Source organism: Apus apus, chromosome 13, assembly GCF_020740795.1.
Source record: "Apus apus isolate bApuApu2 chromosome 13, bApuApu2.pri.cur, whole genome shotgun sequence".
Classification (NCBI taxonomy): Eukaryota; Metazoa; Chordata; class Aves; order Apodiformes; family Apodidae; genus Apus; species Apus apus.
In genome coordinates this window covers 891,959-912,968 of record NC_067294.1, presented here as the reverse complement: position 1 = coordinate 912,968, position 21,010 = coordinate 891,959, and the positions used below count along the sequence as shown (strand labels likewise).

Here is a 21,010-nt window from a genome sequence, read left to right as displayed (position 1 = left end):
CACAAGGATCTCAGGTAGTCCAGGGACAGGAGAAAGGTAGAACAGCTCTTCCTCAAGAAACGGCTGTGAAAGTGGAGTTACACAGCTCTGGTTTTGCATTTCTATGAAATGTGAACTGTTACAGTAAGGACATGACTGCACAAAGACTAACTTAAACAAAAAAATATTTCTGTTGAAGTTATCTCAGAATACTACTTGACTGAGCTCCAGAAATAAGAGCAAGAGAGCCAAGCAATGCACACTGAAGTGAAGCACCATGCAGCGAGGACGGTGCCATCAGCTGCTCCCAGCCTGGTCTCACTTACAGGATTGAAAGGTTCTTCAAAGTACAAGCTGGAGAAGTCAACAATTCTCATTGTAACATCTACCAATGCACATCTAGTCCTCAGTTTGTCTGTACTACTCTCCAAACTTCCGACGTGTTGTGCAAGGCCAAGTCCAGGCAACTATATTCTGCAGTATCTGCACGATGACTCTTTCTGCTTAGAAAGAATTAGGAAAAATCTTCAGGGAAGAAATAAACGAAGGATTCCCAACATCATTCCCTGCTTAGTCAAGAGCAGCTTAACTCACTAAAATTACAGTTCGGGAAAAACTGGTAGAGATTCATCATTGTGGGAAACGTACAGCAGTAACACAAGGTACTGGGCTCAAGGAGAATGTAGAGAGGGGGATCTGGCCGCTCCTCTGGGATCAGCGCCGGGAAAGGATGGCTGCCGGGATCCCTGGGCCAGAGGCTGCTGTCCACCTGCCCGACTGCAGGTCCACACCAAGCCCTGTTCCCACTGTATAACTGACATATCTGAGCACAAGCTCCTTCCCAGCAGCCAGTTTTCTCACCTTGCAAAACCCCATGGATTTAATGCACCTTTGAAACTAGGAATTCAAAAGTACCAGGAAGCACCGCTAGGAAAGGAACAACAAACAGTTGTGTTCGCTGGCAAAGAGTCAGAAATGCAAGAGCACCAAGTTGTACCCTTTGCTATTAGAAAATAAATATAAATAATTATTGGAATGGCTAAAACACTGTCAGTTTCTGATGTTTCCTGAATAACAATATATGCTGTGCTCGCAGAAAATATTACACTTAGATTTGTAAAAAGCTTGTATTAATTCTATTATATTTATATTTATTCTACGACTTACACATTGCAGTTAAGTTGGAGAGAAAGCAGTGATGTCAGTGAAAAGAATTTCTATTTCTGCAAAACCAGGAGTCTGGCTGCTTTTGATGGCATGTCTGTGGCAGCAGCCCAGGAGCCAAAATAACGTTCTCCAGCGCTGCTACAGCAATCTGAAGTGTGTGGGGTGACAACAGGGACAGCTGGGGGGAGTCACTGACCATAATACGTATGACAGAGTAACCGAGCCTTATAATAGAAGATTCTAATTTCTTAGATGTCTTTGGAACTACGACTACAGTGCGAAAGCAGGGCAGGGCAGCTTTTCAGGCACCCCAGAGTCTCCCTCGGCAGCAGTTTGAATAGCTTGCTTCCTATAATTATCTTGATTTATTTGCAATTTTAAAGACAAAACGAAGTATGGAATTTAACACATGGGGCAGGGGGAATATGTGAATATACCAATATTAACAATGGGAAAAAAGACATGAGCAGGAAGACATTACAAGCATGGGAAATTTCCCTGATATTTAACACTATCACACGTTGCTTTCGCCTTGCTAAGTCTTTCCCCCTCCATTTTGTCGTTCAGTCTGCTGACATTTGAGGATGATTTCTTAAGCACTGGAGACAAACACCTCCCACTAAAGTGTTCTGGTAGTAAACGAAGAACTTATCCCAGGCAGGATGGGATGGATGAGGAGGGCACTGGGGACACCAGCTCACCAAGGTGCACAGAGCCCCTTCTCTTCACCCCTCCTGGGGTACAGTCCTGGTGCACCTTCCTACTGCAGCACCGAGCCAGGGATGGCACAGCTGCCAGCTCCATGCTCCACAGAACCAAGGTATAGATAATATTCCCCAGAAACACAACCTTCCATTATTCCCTAGCTGGAGGCTGCTCCCCCGTCAGTTCCTCCATGTGCCTGTGGCACTTTTGGAGAGCTTTCTCACCCGATGCTTCACCAAAACAGCTCCACAGCCACCAACCCAGAGGCCTCCCCGCAGCAGTGGCCTGCAGGGAACCAGGCAGCTGGCTTCTCATCCCAAACAGCCATTGCTAAATCCAGCCCTTCCCTTCCTATTCTCTAACCAGCTCTCCAGCTCACAAAAGGAACGTTCTTCCAGTTCCATGACAACCTGGTGGGTTTTGTTGGTTACTTGCTTTTTAAACAGCCTATGGCAAGGGAGCGTGTCAAAGACTTAAAAGCAAAAAAAATAATAATTCAAATATATTCAGGTCAGTTGGGTTTCTCCTGTCCACAGGCTCACTAAGAATCCCACAGAACCCCAGGACGTGGGTGGGATGAGGTGGTGTTTTCCTTCCGGGAGCAAGGACAGCTCTTTCCCAAGCAACCCACGTGCTCGGTGACCTTACAGCTTTACATCTGCTGCCCTGCCAAGGGCAGGAGTCAGACTCTCCACCCCTCAGGGCTCCAGCCCCTGCCAAGCCACGCTGCTCACAGCAGGTGCCCCCGCAGCCCCTCACAGTGGCTGCTTTATTGGCAAGGCCACCTTTGCTGCCTGGCAGGTCCTTCAGGCTCCTGGGAGAATGTCACCTTGGCCCAGAGGCTCATTAACACTGACCTGCCCGTCCCAACCCCTCAGGCATGTGCACCCCAGAGCTGCCTGCCAACCCAGCACCCAAACTTGTTTTTTTAATCCCTCTCATTTTCTACTTAGAGCTGACCTTACATGTTTTACAGGATTTCTGTTCCCCACAGCTAGGCAACCTTTTCCCCATTTTAAAATGCTGACTTTTACTTTTTTTTTTTTTTTTTTAATTCAATTGAGCTAGTTGGAGCTCTCCGTGTGTCACAAAGCCATTCACTTCTGCTACACCATCTTTTCAGTCAACTGCAGAGCTGTTCAGTGGTTTTTCACCGGTGTTGCTTCTTTCAGTTTTGGCTTTTTTTGGGGGGAGGTGTTGCTTTTTAAGCCGATTGCCTCATTTAAAGGTAGTTCCCTCTTTTACAATTATCTGCACACTGGACTTGGCTTGTTCCCTCCATCAACACTCCTGTCCCTCCTAACTCAGCAGTCCTGTGCTGGCGACGGCAAAGCAGCTCTTCCACCAGGATCGTCTTTAGCCAGCTCCTGGCATCCCCTGAAACCCAGTCTGGAAGTCCACCTTTCCTTGTTAAACTACAAATGGACTTTCAGTACCTCTCACACAAGCTGCACCCAACACACCAGATCCAGCGAGGAGAGCTTGATGCAGCTGGTGACACAATGTTGGGGGAGCACAGATGTAACCATATCGAAACAGAAACCTCCCAGAAACAGAAAGCAATCAATGTGGTTGTGGACTCTTCCATAATCTGTGGAAGGTGTCCTCTTCACCCCATAAAAACCCTGACACAGCTTAGTGTTTAGTTATGGAGTTTCTTACAGTATGTCAGTAAATCACCTTTGCCAAACCAGCGCCGGGATTTTAAACACAGTCTAGAAAAATCTACCTCACAATGAGCACCCAAACATCCGGCATTGCTCAGTGAGTGCTGCATGTTTAGAAGAGATACTCCAAACTCACCAGCAGTCTTAATATGGCACCCAACCACCTTCTGCATCTTTAAGGGTTTTCAAACTCTACAGATCTTTTGAATATAGCACCAAACCAAATTAAACAATCTGATCCCATCCCACAGAAGAACACTGTCCCATGGCAGTGGGGACACACACCATAATGCTCAGTCCACAGTATTAAGTAAGTGACTATTTCATCTTCCAATGCACACACGAGGAGTTCTGCAATCTTCACAAAAGCAGAACCACTGCAAATAGATTCAAGCAGGAAAAACAAAAGCAAAGAAAAAACTTCCTTGAATTTATTTCCCTTTTTTTAATGCAGAATCTGGAAAGAGCCTCCCTGATTAAAAAAAAACAACAAACCAACCAAAACAAAACCCAACCACCCCTCAAGTTTGTTTTCAAGGAATGGGCCAAAACTCTAAACATCTCCCTCAAGACACCAGCAGTAGTGTTGGGGAAATAAACATCTCTGTGACTGCTGAAATAGAATGTTTTAGATTTTTTTTTTGAACACTTGGAATTTCAGCTTTGCCCTCTATTTCCATGAAGTTTCAGGGCTTCCCTTGTTAGGTAAATGTTCTGTTTAGTTTTTAAATTAGGAGGGTGACTTTAAGACACCCACATCTTGAAATGCTGCACACAGGAAGCCAGAGCTGGTAGCACTTACGAATGCTTGGAAGGACTGGAAGAGCTAAATGCTGCATTTCCTTTAAAGCTCTTCCCTGGTTTCTAGGCTGGGGTCAGCCAGGAATAGACACAGAAGCCACTTCCCCTCTCCCAGCGGGACGCTGCGGAGCTCAGCCACACCGTCCTCATCTGCTTGATGGAACAAACGAAGGCACAAGTGGGCTGTCAGCAATATTCCAACCTCCTGATAGTTATTTCATAAAATATCAGATGTTCCAACCTTTAATGTGTTAAATGAGTCTTTAAAGAAGAATCTGTAAAGTGATAAAATAGGTCCAAGCTCATCTGTCAAACCAGTTGCTCTGGTTGGAAAGTAGCTGTCAAATACCGTGTGACTAAGAATGCAATCTTGCAGGCATCCTAGTATTAACTGCTCACTGAAAATAAAAAGAAAATTCTGCTACTCAAAATAAAGAGCTTGGAGCTTTCAGGCTTTCCCAACATTTACAATTTATATGAGGAGTTTTCGTGCTAAAATTCATTTTTATTAAATCATGCACCTAACTTGCAAATAACCTGGCACTTCGTTTGAACAGACGTGGCATCTCTAACTATGGAAAGTGAATTCATTCCCAAACTTGCTAGATTGGTTTTGTTAAAAATGAAGGTGTCAGAATAGCTTCCTTGTCAGTTCAGAAAATGGCAGAATTCATAAAACACGAAAATGAAACCAAAGGATTTTACAACAGAGCAGGACTCAGATTTTAAAAAAGATAACTTCCCACGGAAATCAGCATGGCCAAGTGACCTTTAAGAAGCCTGGTCTGAGCTGTAGCAAAGTAGAACAGACCAGAGAAAACTCTTTTTCTGAGATATGTATTAAAGCAGCAGCTCTTCTGTCTACAGAGAGCACCAAGGGAGAAGGTATGTGTGACACAGGCTCTAATGCATAGCTTGTGCTACTTCAAATACTGGAGAGTGAGCGAGCACATAATTTCATGTTAGTTTTTCTTTTAAACCGTATCAGTATTGTTTGGTCAGTCTCCCCTTTCCTCCAAAATGGGATTACATAATTTATAAAATTAATGGGCAAAAATGACATACCATCAATCTTTACAAATTAGATTTTATTCTGTGTGTGTTTGGAAATCCGAGTGAGGTGGTGAAAACAAACTTGCTTGTTTTCAAGAAGGTACAACTTGATGACCTTTCACTTTTCCTTTCTTTATATTTTATTCAATTTTAAACTACTGTTTTCACAGCAAGTATATCTTCAATACAATAATTTGGCATATTCATAAGACATAATCCTACTGAGCTAAATGAAGTAATTCCTTTTACTGAAATTAGACAATTAAGAAAAAGTGGTGCAATACTTCAGTGTCATCACAGCTGTTTTCCTCTGGAATCTTTCAGAGTTGATCACTGAAACAACTAAATGAAAACAGCAGACTAAAAATAATTCACTACTAGTGAACTGTTCCCTCTTTAGAGTTTCCTTATGAAGATCTTAAAACATTCCAGAAATTAAAATTTGACAACAGAACAGTTCCTGCATTCATGAGAAAACCTTCACATGGAGGTGAATCTGCTTCTAATGGTACTTGAGGTAAAAAAAACAAAACAATTTCTCTAGTCTATTTTAAAGGACCCCACAGCTTTCAGAGCTCAGGTCAAGGCAAGCCAGCCTCTTACCACTGTGAACTTCTCCACTTTCTGTGTTTTGAACATATGCCCTCAGCCTCAGCCCCTTCTCCACACCCCCCCGTGCCCCAGGCACATCTCACTCCACGTTTTTCAGCAATGTGAGATCACACAGTCCTGTCCTGACCAAGTAAGGATTTGACAGTCAACCTCGTTCACAGCCATCCCCATGTGCTCTCGACTCTTCAAGTGTCAGTGAAGGAATTAAAGGCAGGTACAAACAGCTTAGGAGAGCAGCCCAGGAACAGGCTCCACCACAGACCCCTGAAGCCCAGTGGCACGCCACACAATTCCCCACGACAAACACCCCGAGTGAGACTCCTGATGCATGGAGATGCTCTACCACGAAGCAGCACCATGCTGGTAGAGCTCCCCTTCCTCACCAAGTCGTACCAGCCCCTGTTACTCCATCATTACACACAATCACAAGCACACCAGGCAAGCAGGTTCTTCAAGCCATGACAACAAAAATAAACTGTGTCAGCTGCTCTTTTCTGTCACAGATACCAGACTCCCAGCTCTCAGCTCTTCTGAAGCTTGGCAAGAAAAATCACAAAGAACCCCAGAACTTCACACTTGTGGTCTCAAAAGTAGGTTATGACGGCATGGGAAGGCATGGCTTAGACACATCTCATATGGTTCAGAGAGCTCACAGACGCGCTGAAGCCAAAAGTCAGGCCAGATGCCCCCACACCACAAGCAGCAGAGTCTTTTCCAAATGTTCAGCTGGGAAGAAGAGAGCAAGTGAAGCCCTTTCCTGTCATGCACAATTCACACAGTAGAAAGGAGCCATAGGATTTTGATCCAAAACAAAAAAAAGTAATTTTCTAAAAATTTTACAAGATTTCCAACCACAGACATTCTGCTTTCATGCCCCTCTCACCTCACCAGAGGTGAACCAAGACACTGCCTCCTTGTGAAAAACTGGTTATCCCCCTTCCAAGCCCTGGTACAGAAACGTACTCCACAGAATATGTCAAGATGGCTTCTGAAGAACATCACTCTCTCCAATACAACTGTAGTGATTATTGATTTAAGGAACCATTATTCCCAAACTCTACATGATATCCTGGGTAAGTAACACTATGCCCTGGAACCAAAACTTCAGTCTCACATAAGACCAGCAAGAACAACTGACATCACCTCCATGACAAGCCAGGCCCACGTGCCTGCCAGCATCACCTCTCCTTGGCAGGAGCTGAAGCTGCAGGTACACCTCACCACCACTGCCACAACACTCTGCTGGGACACATGAAGCAGGCAGGTGATGGGCAGGTGTAGGGATGAGCTTGTGTCGCAGTATGTCGCGTTGTATCCCAGGCAATCCAGCGCCCAGCTCGCAGGCTCTGGGCAGCTCACACTCTGCTCAGATTCCTTCACAGGTGACCAGCAAAGCTATGCTCACAATTTGTCTCACCCTCACATATGGGTGAAGTAACTTTTTTCAGTTTATTTTTTTCTTACAGAGATCTGAAACTCGTTGATGTGAGCTCAGTGACAAGACAATGAGCTGAAATAGGTTTTTTCTTCTTTTGTGTCATCTGTCCCAGCTGTGTTGGTTCACTCTTGTCCCATGGGGATGAGGTTATCCACTGACAGCATCTGCCTACTATTTCCAGAACTCAGCAGTGAGAACAGGATTAACTCCTGGTCTATGAGTATCTTTGTTATTTAAGCAAAGCCTGTATTATAAATGGATATTATATGATAATGAATCCGTCAGAAAACTGCTGTGGTGACATGATGAATAATCTGTACGTGCAACAATGCAATACAATAACATGTCAGTAAAGAAGATTAAAATATACATATAGTGCTGGACTCTGGGAGACAAAGGCTGTAAAACCAAAGGGAACTTAACACAACAAGCCCCCTGGGTCTCTTGCACAGTGAACTTACTGCTCAGTTAAATGTTTTTCCCAGAAACTACCTTGTTGCACACACATCCACTTCTGTATTTCTAAGAACAGTTAAAAGTTGATACTTTAATGAATGCGTTTTAAAGTTCATTTCTGTACGCCAGATGCAACAGGCTTCCAGTTATTTTAGTGACACAAAACCAAGACAGTTGCAACAACAGCTCCAAAATCTTCTCCCATCACTCACACCGTGGGTTGAACACAGGGCTGGACGGGCATGTTGTTCCCCTCCAGGACACGGCCGGGGGAGCTGCCCGCAGGCTGCGCAGCACGCGGGAGGCACCAGCTCAGCCCCTCTGCATCTGCCCCAGAAAATGAACGCAGGCAGAATCCTGTCTTGCCATACCCCAGAAGCAAGGGTTTTCAGAGGAGAAAAGTTAATACCAGGAAACATATGTTCCTTTTGTCCCAGGCACATTTCTGAGTGCTGAGTACTTGCTCTCCTCTTGCAAGGCTTGCGGGGAAGACACTGATCCTAACATCCAGTGGTGTGAGAATGGGTGTTTCTCAGGCCAGTGGTAAAGAGCTTAAACAAAATGTCCTAAGAAAACAGCTCCAACTCGCATTTTGCACTGAAGTGCCAACAATAGAGCCCTCATTTTCTCAGAAGAGATCCAGAAGCCACAGACTATTAAAAATTTAAAAATAAACCTACTCATTTTTTTTAAGACCAGCTTACAATAAAAGGATGATGGGTTGTAAGTTTGCCCTCTTAATTAAATATTGTCTATCAATAACAAAAAAAATACGAAGGAGCATGGCTAACATTTTTGCAACCAACATATGAGAGAGGAGTCAAAGTGGTGAGGGCAGCATCTGTTCCACTGAGCTACTTCTTGGGAAGGAGACAGTGAAGTGTTCTGAAACAATTTTGCAAAGGGTAAGGAAGGTAAACACAAACATTGGTACAAGCATCACATCCAAGACAGCAGCGCCAGGTTCTTCCTCTGTGATTTTCACTACTTGAAGTTGGTCAACACTTTAAAAAAAAATAATAATTAAAAACTAGAAGAAGGCCCCAAAGGCCCATCCATTAGGTGGTAGCTAGAAAAGTGGACATAGGAGGAGAGAAGGACTTGGTAAGCTTTTAATATGTAGAGATAATTCCAGTTTGCAGTTATATATACATATAGAGTTGTTGGCACTTGTCCATTTCCAGAATGAGCAGTAATAGTCAAAGCAAAAAGGGACATTTACATGTCCAAGGACATTTCCTCTCACTGTGCAAGTCATCTTTAACACAGTAAATACATGATGTAGGAGTTGTGTAATACATGTATTTCACATTTATGAGAGGTTTCGGGAGCAGGCTGGTTGAACTGTAGTTCTGCTTTCACTGGCAGCATGAAAGTACAATGGAGTTCAACCATTTTTTAAGATGGATTAAAAAAATGCAACAGGCAACAAAAACCAGTGTGTGTTTTTACAAGCTACAACTGGGCTTAAAATAGAGATCATTGTAGGGAAAGTAAATTAGCAGAAATTAACAGTTTGGGTTGGAATTATAAAAACCTACTCAGCTGTAAGCTAGCTGTATGGATCAGCTGAAATTGGAAAAAGTGGATTATATCTTACATGAGCTACCATCTACCTAGGACCCTCCCCACGGCGCCTGGCAGCACATTTTGCAGGGCACTCCCGATTCCCCCCTTCCTGCCAAAACAATTCCAGTGTTTGTCATGTATTTCCAAGACTCAAAGCCCAAGTGCAGCATTACATTAAGCTGACAAATCACAACATAGACTATTGAAACCCTGAGCACTCCAAATAACAAGTCTGGTTTTTATATCGAAGCAGAATTATTAAAAAGGACATATTTCCATACGCACCATACATTACACACTGCTGAGTCAGACAACATTTCAAGTACTACATCCAACCGAGCCAAGCCACTGGCCTTGGCCAAAAGCCAAGCTGAAACAATGCAGCAAGACAAACGGACAACTGACCTTTACCATTTCTAGCAAACAATCCCTTTTTTCCCTTTCCTTCTAGTAAAACATCCAAGTCCAAGAGGAATCCCAGTTAAAGAGTGACAGCAGAGAGGTGTCTTCTCCTGGCAGCAAGGCTCTGGGGCCAGGACCCATCAGCAAAACTTCTTCCCCCTTCCAGCTTCTCCTCCTCTTTCCTGGCTTCCCTCAGCTCTTGCCCTTTCTTAAACTTCCTTAATGATCCTTATCCCCCACAAGCCTGAGTACTAGGAACGATTTCAAATGTAATAAGAGAAGCAGTAACACTGCCAGTGGGGCCCAGTTCTTGTAAGCTCCGGCTGCAGGCGAAGGGAAAGCGCGCTCAGGAGCCCCCGCGCTGCTGCTCCTCGTCCCCCGCAGCAGGACACAGCTCAGGGAAGTCAGAGGAATAAAAAAGTCAAGCAATGGATTTAATGTATATACCACACAAGAGCCCTACCAGTGTCTGTTGCTAAAACCATTTCCTTGAAATTTAACAATTTTCACTGGCGTTTGTGTAATAAATCACAAACAATATCCCAGAGACAGACAACAACAAACCCTCTAATTCTTCAGTGAAGCATTTACCAAATGCTTTCAGTCTGGTTTACTCCTCTTCCAGATACTGTCCCACTTCTTCTGTTAAAGAAAATCTACAGCAGATTTGCTCAGTTAGCCTAATTTCTCCTTCCTCTTTTACTCTACCCACTGTATCCCTCAGTCGGCTCCCTGTGCCCAACGGGTAGCCAGCCCACGCAGCTCTGCCTGGAGCTGCCCCTGATGGAGCTGCCCCTGATGGAGCTGCTGTTCCTGTTCTTTGCAGGAACCTGCTGAGACACAGAGCTGCAGATCCCTCAGCACATGCATCAACACTTCCACCACCCCAAGACACCGACAGCAACTCACTGGCTAGTGCTGGTTCATTCCCACCACACAGATTCCTGAAGTTAGTGCTTGTTAACTTCAGAACACCTCCCACCCTTCACAGGAAAACTGATGAGTTTTCTCAGCCCTGAGTAGCCCCTGTCTCAGCCAGCATGCTGTGCTATCCTTACGGGCAAAATCACCCAAAAATTGCATGAGATCGACTCAAGACCACATGTTGGTACAGATGTTACATGCTCACAAACTTGCCTTGAAGAGTCACTGAAAGTACTACCTGAATACCAGGACAGAACTGCAGCTTTTCTTCCCATATATTTAGTATAAATGTAATGTTATGAGGGTCAAATAATTCCACCAAACCTAGAAGCACCTCCTATTGGAAACTGAAGTTGAACAATTCCCAATTCTCAAAATCCCAGCCTTCCCCTCACACAATCAGTACCTAAAAAAAAAAAAGACCATGGGAACCTGGCAAGCCAGTCCTTCCTTTGTTTCTAAAACAAATACCAATTTTGTTAAGTCTTCTGTAAGATAAACAAACAAATCCAGAATACATCACCTTAAACTAACCCAGTTTAGACCAAATATTTCTGACAATGTTCAGGAAGAAAGAAAACTCCTGCTTCAAACCCAGGGTTCATTACTATCTCAAACATTGCACAAAGAGGATGGAGTTGCCTCTATTTTATAAACAATTTTTTTTTTAAATAGCCAAACAATGTTGTTTTTAGAATTGGATCGGGTAGTTTCAGTGTGTAGAAATCCTTGGGAAGTAAGAACAGCTTTCAAAAAGGCCAGAAAAAGTGAATTTTTATGCAAAACACGACTAGGAGCCCCAAAATTATGTACACATCCCTTAAATTAATTTTTTTTTTTTAAATATAAAATATTCCATTATCTTAAGGCAAAAGAAAGCAATGAAATCTAAGACAACCTGGCAGGAAGCCAGAAGGTGAAACCCCCTGGTCAGCAGGGGCTGCCTGGCCGTGGAGGCAGCACCTTTTCCTGTGATGCTGAGGATGCTCCTTCCTTCACTGGGGATGGGAATGGGGGCTGCTGGGCTGGGCTGGGGGGCTGCTGCAGGCTCCCCCAGCCCACCTGTCTCCTGCTCTCTCCAATGCACACACTCACTCCTCAGCATTGCTTCACAAAAGCACCGATAACATCAAGCACTGCTGTCCTTTTCACTCCAGGATCAGATATGTTGTGCATGCATGAGTAGCTCCAGTGGGTTTTTCGTCACAACATGATCAGAAACACAGTATGGAAAACTGGTGTTTATGAAATTCCCCAAAGGCCAGACAAACATCTACATGTAAACCATTTGCTTGGCTCTGTCTTAATAGTTCTGTAAAATTAAAACAATGCATGAACTTTACAGAAGTATTCTCAAGTGACATTTCCATTATCTACAAGGAATCTGCTTACTTAAACAGTCACTTAAATTCACCTCCCAAACCCAGAAACAGATATATATTTCATCATGATTGCCACTGCAGATACAGCAAGAGAAAAACACAACAAACTCCATGAAGCAAACGAAAACCATATTGGTTGGAAGTCGGACTGATAATGCAAAAGGTTAGCACAAAGTAAACGATAAGGCACAGTCAATATTCATACAGCAAAGAGGAATTTATACACAAATCCTAATTTTCCTTTCTGGACTCCTTACACTCCAAATTGCTCTAAATGCTTCAAAGAAGAAAACCCACATCTCCACTACAAAACCAAAGACTGTGGAAGAAATATAGAATGGAAGAAAATTAAAAGTTGTCTTCCTGAAACAAAGAAGAAACCCTCACACACCTCATTCCAACCGTGGGAAACCAGAGCAAAGAATGTGAGGAGAGAGCCCCGGGACCAGTGGATCACCCTCCGGGGACCAGCTGTCAGTGGGGCAATACAAAAATGAAGGTTAAAACAGATAATCCATTAAAAGCCCCCAATTACTGGGTCTACATACATGGACTCGGGGAGCCATTTTCTAACTCAGACTCCACAGACACAGGGTGGAAACCTCTTCCTCCGCTGACCCCGGGCACCGCCGTGTCAGTGTGTGTCAAACAAAGAGCAGCTGCGGGAAGCACACAGCCAGGTGTTCATCCTGAGCTGGGAACCACCGCTGGCTGCCCCAAGAGCCACCCTGCCGAGGCTGTGCCCAGCCAGCATTCCCTTCACGGGCAGAGAAGTGTTTTTCTTCAATATCTGCACCGGTGAATTGCTTGCAGCAAACACTACTACAAAGTCATCCTAAATACGTACCGACCAGCTCCCTGAAAACACCCTGCTCTCAAAAAACCACCCACAAGCAAGCCCTCCTCCACGCTTCTATTTAAGAGTTAAATTGCAGTTGTTTAAATCTTACTGCAAATATTCTTATCTCTTTAAATGCAGTTATTAAACAAACTGATGAGCATTTCCTACCCAGAACCTTCTTGTCCATGTAAGGTAAATGCAATACCAAGCAAAGCCAAAACTCTAGTTCATCTTAAAGGCGATCCTAGAATTTTACCCAGCAACCAAGTTATTTTTGTGCATAACGTTTAAGTAACACTACAAAGAAAAAAACAAACAAACCAAAAACCAACACACAGTGACTGATCCTCTAACACCTGAGAATGCAGTCATTTTTGCACACACCTAAATACTTCCTTCTGTACTCCCTTGCACACAGATCTGTCCACCACGTACTCCATTTTTCCTCTAGGTTGTATCTTAGAGATTTTTTTTATTATTATTTCTTTTTTAAAGCATACCAGCTCCCCTCCTCTTTTCCTCCCTTTAATACCAATCGCCGAGTACTTGGTTAAAGTTGCTACTGTAACATGGAATAAAAACACACCCGGGATGTGCGATCAGACAGGGATACATAACACACGAAGAAGGCATGACCAGCTTCAGAAGGAAAAAAATCCAGACAAATCAGCAGGCACACGGCTGCGCTGAAAACACTTGTAGTATTTTAATAAAGAGCAACGAAAACTAATTACCTTGAATAGCCATTGGAGAAAGCAGGTCTGCCAGAAAGGTTGAGCGTTCCCAAAGGAGCCAACGTCTCATCCCCTGATCCCTGGCGCCTATTCCAATTTTCGGAACCGGCAGGAAGAGATGGAATGATATTAAAGATTGGTTTCTGATCCTGCTGCTGAGAGAGCGATGCAGTATTCAAATCATAGTGATACATCTGTCCTCCAGAGGTACTGACACCATGGATAGATATGGCAGAGACCTTAGTACCCAGCAGATTAGACCCAGGGAAGTTTGCCTGACAATACATTGGGCCCATGTTTTCTTGCTTTATGCCAGGAGTACAGAGTTCAATGAAGTCTTCCTTTTCTGTTTTCACTTGAGGCATTGGCATTTTGGAACTGGGTAAAAGGTCACCACAGTCATTAATTTTAGGTTTAGTGTCAGATAAAATAGGAGGTTTGCAGTCTTCACCAAGACCTCCTTCCAGGAGAAATGCATCATCTGCAGATATAGGGGACAGTAAGCCCCCGTCATCCAGCAATGGGTCGAGCCTCCACGGGCTCCCATTGGGCTCTTTGCCAGGCGATACCGGTGGCAATTCTAAATCCTGGAGAATATCCAGGGTGCTTTGGTCTTCAGAGAATATTTTCAAGTTGCCACCATTCGAGCCAACCTGGCTTGGGACTGCAGTTCCTGACTCTAAAGGGACGCTGCGGCCAGCCATGCCTGGGAAATCCAGCTCCAGCGGTGCCTCAGAAGATCCTGCTCCCTTCGCGTCCTCGGCCAGGCTCGAGGACTTGTTCAAGCTCGCAATACTCTCTTCCAGGAGCCTGAAGTCCGTTTCTCCAGAGGAGATGCCGATTTGGCCCTGCTGCGAAAATCCGAGGTCGTTTCCCATCACTTTGGAGTCTGTTTCACCCATGTACAGTCCCATCGAGAGCGATACTGCCTTGGAAAGGTCTGGCTGAGGCACATTGTTTACTAATCCTTTTGAAAAGTCAGCTAAAGCAGGTTGCTGACTGGAATCTGACTGAGAAGACGTGGGGAGAGGAGATGCAGACACAGGGGCTTGTACAGAAGCTCCACCCCTGAAGGGTGGATGAAAGTCCATCACGATCCCTGCTTTGGTACTGATGAGCGCATTTTTCCTTGTTTCGTCTTGATCTGACGAGTTAAGCAATTCTTTGGATTCCATTACTTTATCATTAGCTATAAAAAGATCAGAAGCATGTGAAGTTAGCACAGCAAAGATATTTTAACAACAGCTTAAAAAAAAAGGTCTAAACTCATTAGCCTGGGGAACCCGATTTAGCTACTCTGCAAATCCAGCTACAAACTGACACGGCCCCGTCTTCCTCAAACCTGCTAGTTTGGGTTGGTTTGGGTTTTTTTTGTTTATTTCTGACTGCTAACAAGGAAGTGTATTTTGTAAAGCTCTGCTAAACCTGCATGCAGCTCAGCCCAAGGCATCTCTCTGAGCACACTCTCCAGCTCTGTCATCCAACCTGGTAAGCAGCGAAGCAGAAGAACTGTTCAAGTACCCGACTTAGAAATTTCGGAAGGTAATTTCCCCTGATATTTAGTTACATCTTGGGCAGGGGAGGACACACCCCACCTTTCCCGAGCCAGCTCCCCCTCTCCCCGCAGGCTGGGGGGCACCGCAGGCTCAGCCGGCTCTCCTGCGCTCCTCTCCCTGCCAGACGAAACCCGGGAGGTTTGTTATTGTCCAGGTCCTACACAGCCTCTCCACCGCAAAACACAGCCTTTGCTATCTTTACACAAGTTCAGCCGAAAATACAACTTGTGAACTTTGAAATAAACCCACTCCTTTAAATAAATCTCAAATCTGTAAATAAAAGCTACCCAAAAATAAAGCAGAATTTTTATGAGCTTCCAACACACTAACAGCTCACGGCCATCCTCCCAACACACCCGACGCCGAAAAACAAATCTCCCAAGTTTCATCTGTTTGTATTTACTACATTTATTTCCAGCACGGAGCATAAATATTTAGGGAAAGCAGCAAATTCTTAGGGAAACACTCCATACGGTTTCCTACAGCCCAAGAGTCACAACAAGCACCGGCAGCGCCCAGCCCGCGCCCCCCAGGACCCAGACGGGAGGCGATGCCCCAGCTCAAACCTGCCCAGGGGATGATCCAGCGAGCAGAGGGACCCCAGGGTGCTCACGGGTTGTCTTAGCGCGAAACCCGCCAGCTCCGCCGCCCATTTTCCGCAGGCGGCGGCGGCTGCTCCGCGGCTGCCGAAGTTGGGGCTGCGATCAACACCAAGTCCCCACGTGGGAACACTTTTAAGGTGGCCCCAGCGAGGCCCGAGCGTCCCGAGCGGGAGGAAACTCAAGGCGAAAACACCCTCCTTGCTCCCCCGCCGGCACAGCCCGCCGGGGGTCCCCCCGACCGGCTCCCCGGGGTCACGGCGGGGGGTTCGCGGGATGGGAACGGGGCGTCTCCAGGAGCCCCCCGAAACCTCACGGGCCGCAAGCGGCACGGCAGCCGCTGGGCCGCTTAAGGTGGACACTGGAAAAAAACCCCACAAACCCGTATCGATCTACTTCTGGGTTTGCCCCCTCCTTTTCTTTCTTTTTTTTTTTTTTTAACACGAAGGGGAGGAAAAACGCCGTAATTGTACTTGACAATTTCCCCCCACGTCAAAAAAAAAAAAAAAAAAAAAAAAAAGCAGCGAACCACCCAGCGTAGGAAACGTGTCAAAAAAAATCAGATACTGCCCAAAGGAGGAAAAAAAAGCTGCGAATACTTAAAACTGCCGGATTACAAGAAAATCTCCTCTGCAAAGTAGAGTTTTCAGAGAAATGTGTCGAGACCTGTTGAGCTGTCTCCCTGGCACACCCACTTCTGCAAAATAAGACCAGCCCGTGGCTGCAAGGCTGCACCCGGGGCTCGGATCCCCCTCCCCACTCCGCACCCCCCTCCTTGCCCCCCCCCAGACGAGCAGCCCCCGCGCAACAACCGCGCACCGCGGCCAGCCCAGGGGCGGCCGAAGGGCCGGGGCGGGCGGGCTGCCGGCCCGGGCGGGAGGCGGCTCGGGGGGACACCCCGCAGCTGCGGGCTCCCCCCTCGCCCTGCCGCCTCCCCTCCCGTCCCAGGACCCTTCCGGGGGCGGCTCAGCTCCCCCTTCCCCCTCCCCCCCCCCCCCCCCCCCCCCCCCCCCCCCCCGCGCTCGGGGCATCCCTGCGGGAGCGCCTCCGCCCCACCGCGGGAACTTCCCGGGCCGAAGCGACGGCGTCGACCCGCAGCCCCCCCGCCCGCCCCGCCGACCCCCGTCCGCCCCGCCGACCCCCGCCCGCCCTTACCTCGTCCAGGGGGGGGCGCTGAGGCTCCTTCAGCCGCCAACTGCCATCGCGCCCCGGGGCGGCGGCGGCAGCGCCCGGAGGGGCGCGGGAGCGGCGGGCAGGGGGCAACAGCCGCCCCTGCGCTGACCGCGGCGGCCGCTACCGCTCCCCCCGCTGCTGCTGCTCCTCCTCTCGCCGGCCCGAGCCCCTGACCGAATCCCCGCCGTGCCGCGGCGCCCCCTCCGTTAATTAGCGCTAATTGTTTCCGTGGACTTCGCCCCCTCCGCCCTTTCCCCACTCGCGTCCTCCGCGGCTCCCTACCCCGTCGCTCCGCCGGGCAGCGCCGCGCTCGGCAAGACTCTGCCCCCGCCACAAAATGGAGGACGGCGGCTGCCTCCTCCTCCCCCCGCCCCCCCGACGTGGAGAGGGAGTGGAAATAGCCGGCACGGAGAGGGGCGGCAGCAGCTCCCGCGGCTCCGCGCCCTGCCGCACGCCTCGGCGGGGCTGGGCTGGGCACGGCTCGGCTCGGCACGGCCCGCCGGCTCTCGCCGCCCCCCGCCCGGCACCGCGGGGCAGCGCCCGCCGGACCCGAGCGAGGGGGAACGGTGCAACCTGTTGGCTGAGACGGGCAATTGCAGCCTGCGCTGGGGCGCGGAGGGGCCGCCCGGCCAGCCCCGCAGCGCGGAGCCCGGGGCGCCGCGGGCACAGCCCGGGCTGAGCGCGCCGGGGAGGCTGCGGGGCCGCCCCGCTTCTGTCCTCTGTCACTTCCTTGAACTTCCTAGCGAGGGGGGAGCGCCCCGGGAGGCAGCTCAGAGGCCGCCGGGCCGCGCTCTGCAGCCGCCCCGCGGATCCCGCCCTGCCCGCCCGCAGCCTGTCCGCCGGGGCGGGCGCAGGGGGCAGACATCCACGGGAAAGCCCCCTCGGAGCCTGGCGGGCAGCTCTAGGCGCGGGGGCAAAGCCGTGGAAACAGGCAAAACCTGCCTCAAAATAGCCGAGGGGACGAGGAGATACGCTTGTCCCCCTGGCAAGCACTGGAGGTGTAGTTGTGTTTGTATGGAGCAGCATGAGCGAACCTCACCAGTTGCAGAAGCGTTTCGCTGAGAAGTTAACAGATTTGGGCTTTTTATTTTATTTTTTTTTAATAATAAAAAGCAGCTGGGCTAGTGCGCTGACCTGAAGGTGGGTTTGGGCCGCAGAGGAACAAAACCCGAGGCAGGGACGGCGGGACATGCCCAGCAGGTTGTTCTGCCTGCTCCGGGGACAGCCCTGCTCCTCCAGGACGCGTTTCTGGGCAAGAAAAGACCAGAAATTGTCAGTACAGAAGCAGACCGGGAGTTAAAGATACCAGTGAAGTAGAACAGCAAAGCAAAAAAATCTGCTGCTTTGGGGAAGCGGAGAAAAAACTGCGGGGAAGAGGCTGTAGATCATCTCGGTTTCAGCTTTCCCTGAAACTGACCGGAATTCGGGTGATGGGGGCAGAGAAACCGCAATTGTCTGTTTATTAAGATATCCATCATTTTGATTTGGGACAATTAAATGAGCTTGGAGTTAATGACCAGATTAAGGCTTGCACTGGGACTGTGTTGACAAGCAGTTAGTATCTTGAAATGGTTATTATGGCACCTGAGAAATTGCTGTCCATGATGCGGGGTACATCAGTGAAAGATGTTTTTGCCTTTTCAGCTTTTTAAATGCAGATTTGGGGATTCTTCCACAAGGAGGGGAAAGAAAAGACTAAGTAAACCCACAGATTTAAGAGCACAATTAGTCTGCCCTTTTTTTTTTTTTTTTTTAAGTAGTAAGGTTTCTTACATTGAATTTCAGAAGATATTTAAGTTTAAAAATGCAAAATGCATGCAATGTTGAGAAATGGTTCCACGAAGTCCAGCTACTTCTCTGCAACCTCCCTGATCTAATGGGTTTTGGAAAGATGTATTTAAAATAGCCCTCAAGACTGTCATCTGGTGCTTCTTGAATGATGGAATGAATTTACAGCTCACAGGAAACACTTCATCCCATACAAGGGAAATAGAATAGCAGAAGTTGGACTATTCACAAATACTACAAGGTCTTTGTCAGCAGGTGTGGGAGTGCTGCAGGAGTTGTTGGTAATAAATAAAGGCAAGAATGGCTCTCCAAGCATGAAATCCTGCAACAGTGCCTGTGGGACTGTACCCGGGAAATGTACTTCAATTTACTGCTCTGTGAATATTCTCCCTCAGAAACTGTCTCACATGTGGAGACCCCTCCTGTCACTGGAATTGGGTAAAAAATGTGCATATGGTTGGGCATCAGCCTGGGGAGGAGAGCAGTGCCACTGCTGAACGCGCTGGACTTTCTGTGGTTTGAGGGAACTTTGAGACAAAGATGTTTATTTCTAAGACATTTGGATGAGAACATCTGTTTATAAACACACACTCAGAGGCTTCATTGCAGTTGGTTTTGCACAGTACTGGGCAGGACATTCCTTCTCTAATGAATAATTCCGTATCTTAATATCATCTTTTAGCCAAAAGGACCTGATTTTAGATTTCTAGACCAAATTTACCCACCAGCAGCAGCCGGGGCCACCACACACCAGCACAACAGGGCGCGCAGAGCCCATCCTAGAGGCTTCTCCCGGCGGCAGCGGGAGGCAGGCTGGCGCGAGGGATGTGCGGGATGTGCGGGAGTGGGATCCGGGCAGGGCAGAGCCGTTCCCATTCTCGCTCTCCTGAAGGATGTTTCTCACTTGTTGCCAAGCACAGCAGTGGGAAGAGCCACGGTTTCTCCCCGAGCCCTGCAGCGCCAGGCGGGCTCAGGCACACTCAGAGCTGGTCGTTGTCATCAGCCTGCTACAATAATACACCTGATTTTTGCCTTTCAGATTTGCTGCCTTTTAAATGTCTTATATTGAATCGAGCAGATGAAAAACCTCAGGTATTTTCTGCCGCTGGTACATAAAGCTGGGAAAAGAATATTCCTGTCTCTCCCTTCTTTTAGCTGCAAGTGCTGCTGGAACAGACCGAGCCCGCAGGACCAGGGACAGGCGTGACGGCTGCCTGCTCCTCACCTGCCTGTGGACAGAGCTTTCTGCCTCATCCTGCGGCCCCGAGACACCCAAACTGACCGTCTCCCTTTGTTCTCCTTCACACAGAAGTGTTCCCTAGGGCACTCGACATTGTGAAAACAAATGTCATGTAAAAACGTGGTAAGCTTGCAGGTTGGGCTAACATTCTGCAATAGTAACATGCCACACCTGTACATAACACATTAAAATGCACTATATGATGCTAATCTACTCTTAGTTTATAAATATGTATTGAGTAAATTAGGCTTTAAAAGACTTGGGATTTTTGTTCCTGTTCAACTACATATTTAGAAGGTGATGGAGTGAACTGGCTATAAGTCTGTGCCTTGTGTTATCCTGCTGATTATTTTTGTCCCTTCCCTAAAAATCTATGAGTTTCTTAAACAACTGGCATTGGCAGCTCTTGTTGGAACACAATTAATCTTCAGAATATTCTAATTACTGAGTATGAGTTACTCAAGTTCAACCTGCTTTATTTCATATTCACATTTAATATACCTTATTGCTCATGGTCAGATGGAAGTGAAGGTGCTTTTGGGTTTTAGAAGTGGGGGCACTGTTGTGACAAACATCAAAATCCTCTGCTAATAAATGTCTCCATCCTGATATCAAGCCACCTCGACCCTGACCAGCACACCTCGTCCCACCCCAGCCCACAGCCAGAGGTGGCACAGCTGCTCTGGCTCTCACCACAGGAACCTCACTGGTCCCCAGAAGAAAAATATGAAGAAAATTGTTACTGCAACCTCAGAACATGTGGCTTGTCTTCTCCTGTGCCAGTCCAGCCCAGGATTTCTCCATCCTGCTGAAAGTGTCAACATAGGTAATAAGTTTTGTTTGGGGAAACAGCTTTTATGGCTTTGACTCCTGTTTGACACAAAGCTTAGGAAAACCACCTCTGCCACAAACTGTCAACATCGT

The 21,010-nt window shown here is 47.3% G+C and overlaps 1 protein-coding gene across 2 annotated transcripts in view; it reads right to left on the bottom strand.

The window, feature by feature from the left end:
• Positions 1 to 17,338, bottom strand: part of NR3C1 (nuclear receptor subfamily 3 group C member 1) — a 59,373-nt gene extending 42,035 nt beyond the window's left edge. Inside the window, exons 1-2 of one of the 2 annotated variants that reach the window (XM_051630957.1) lie at positions 17,041 to 17,338; positions 13,731 to 14,919 (exon numbers count right to left, since the gene is read on the bottom strand). In XM_051630957.1, coding sequence (XP_051486917.1) covers positions 13,731 to 14,905 — 1,175 coding nt within the window. In that variant the 5' untranslated portion in view covers positions 14,906 to 14,919; positions 17,041 to 17,338. Of the gene's footprint in view, positions 1 to 13,730; positions 14,920 to 15,852; positions 16,149 to 17,040 lie in introns of those variants that run through there. The other variant, XM_051630958.1, reaches the window with a different exon arrangement.
• Between the last annotated feature and the right edge of the window lie 3,672 nt (positions 17,339 to 21,010).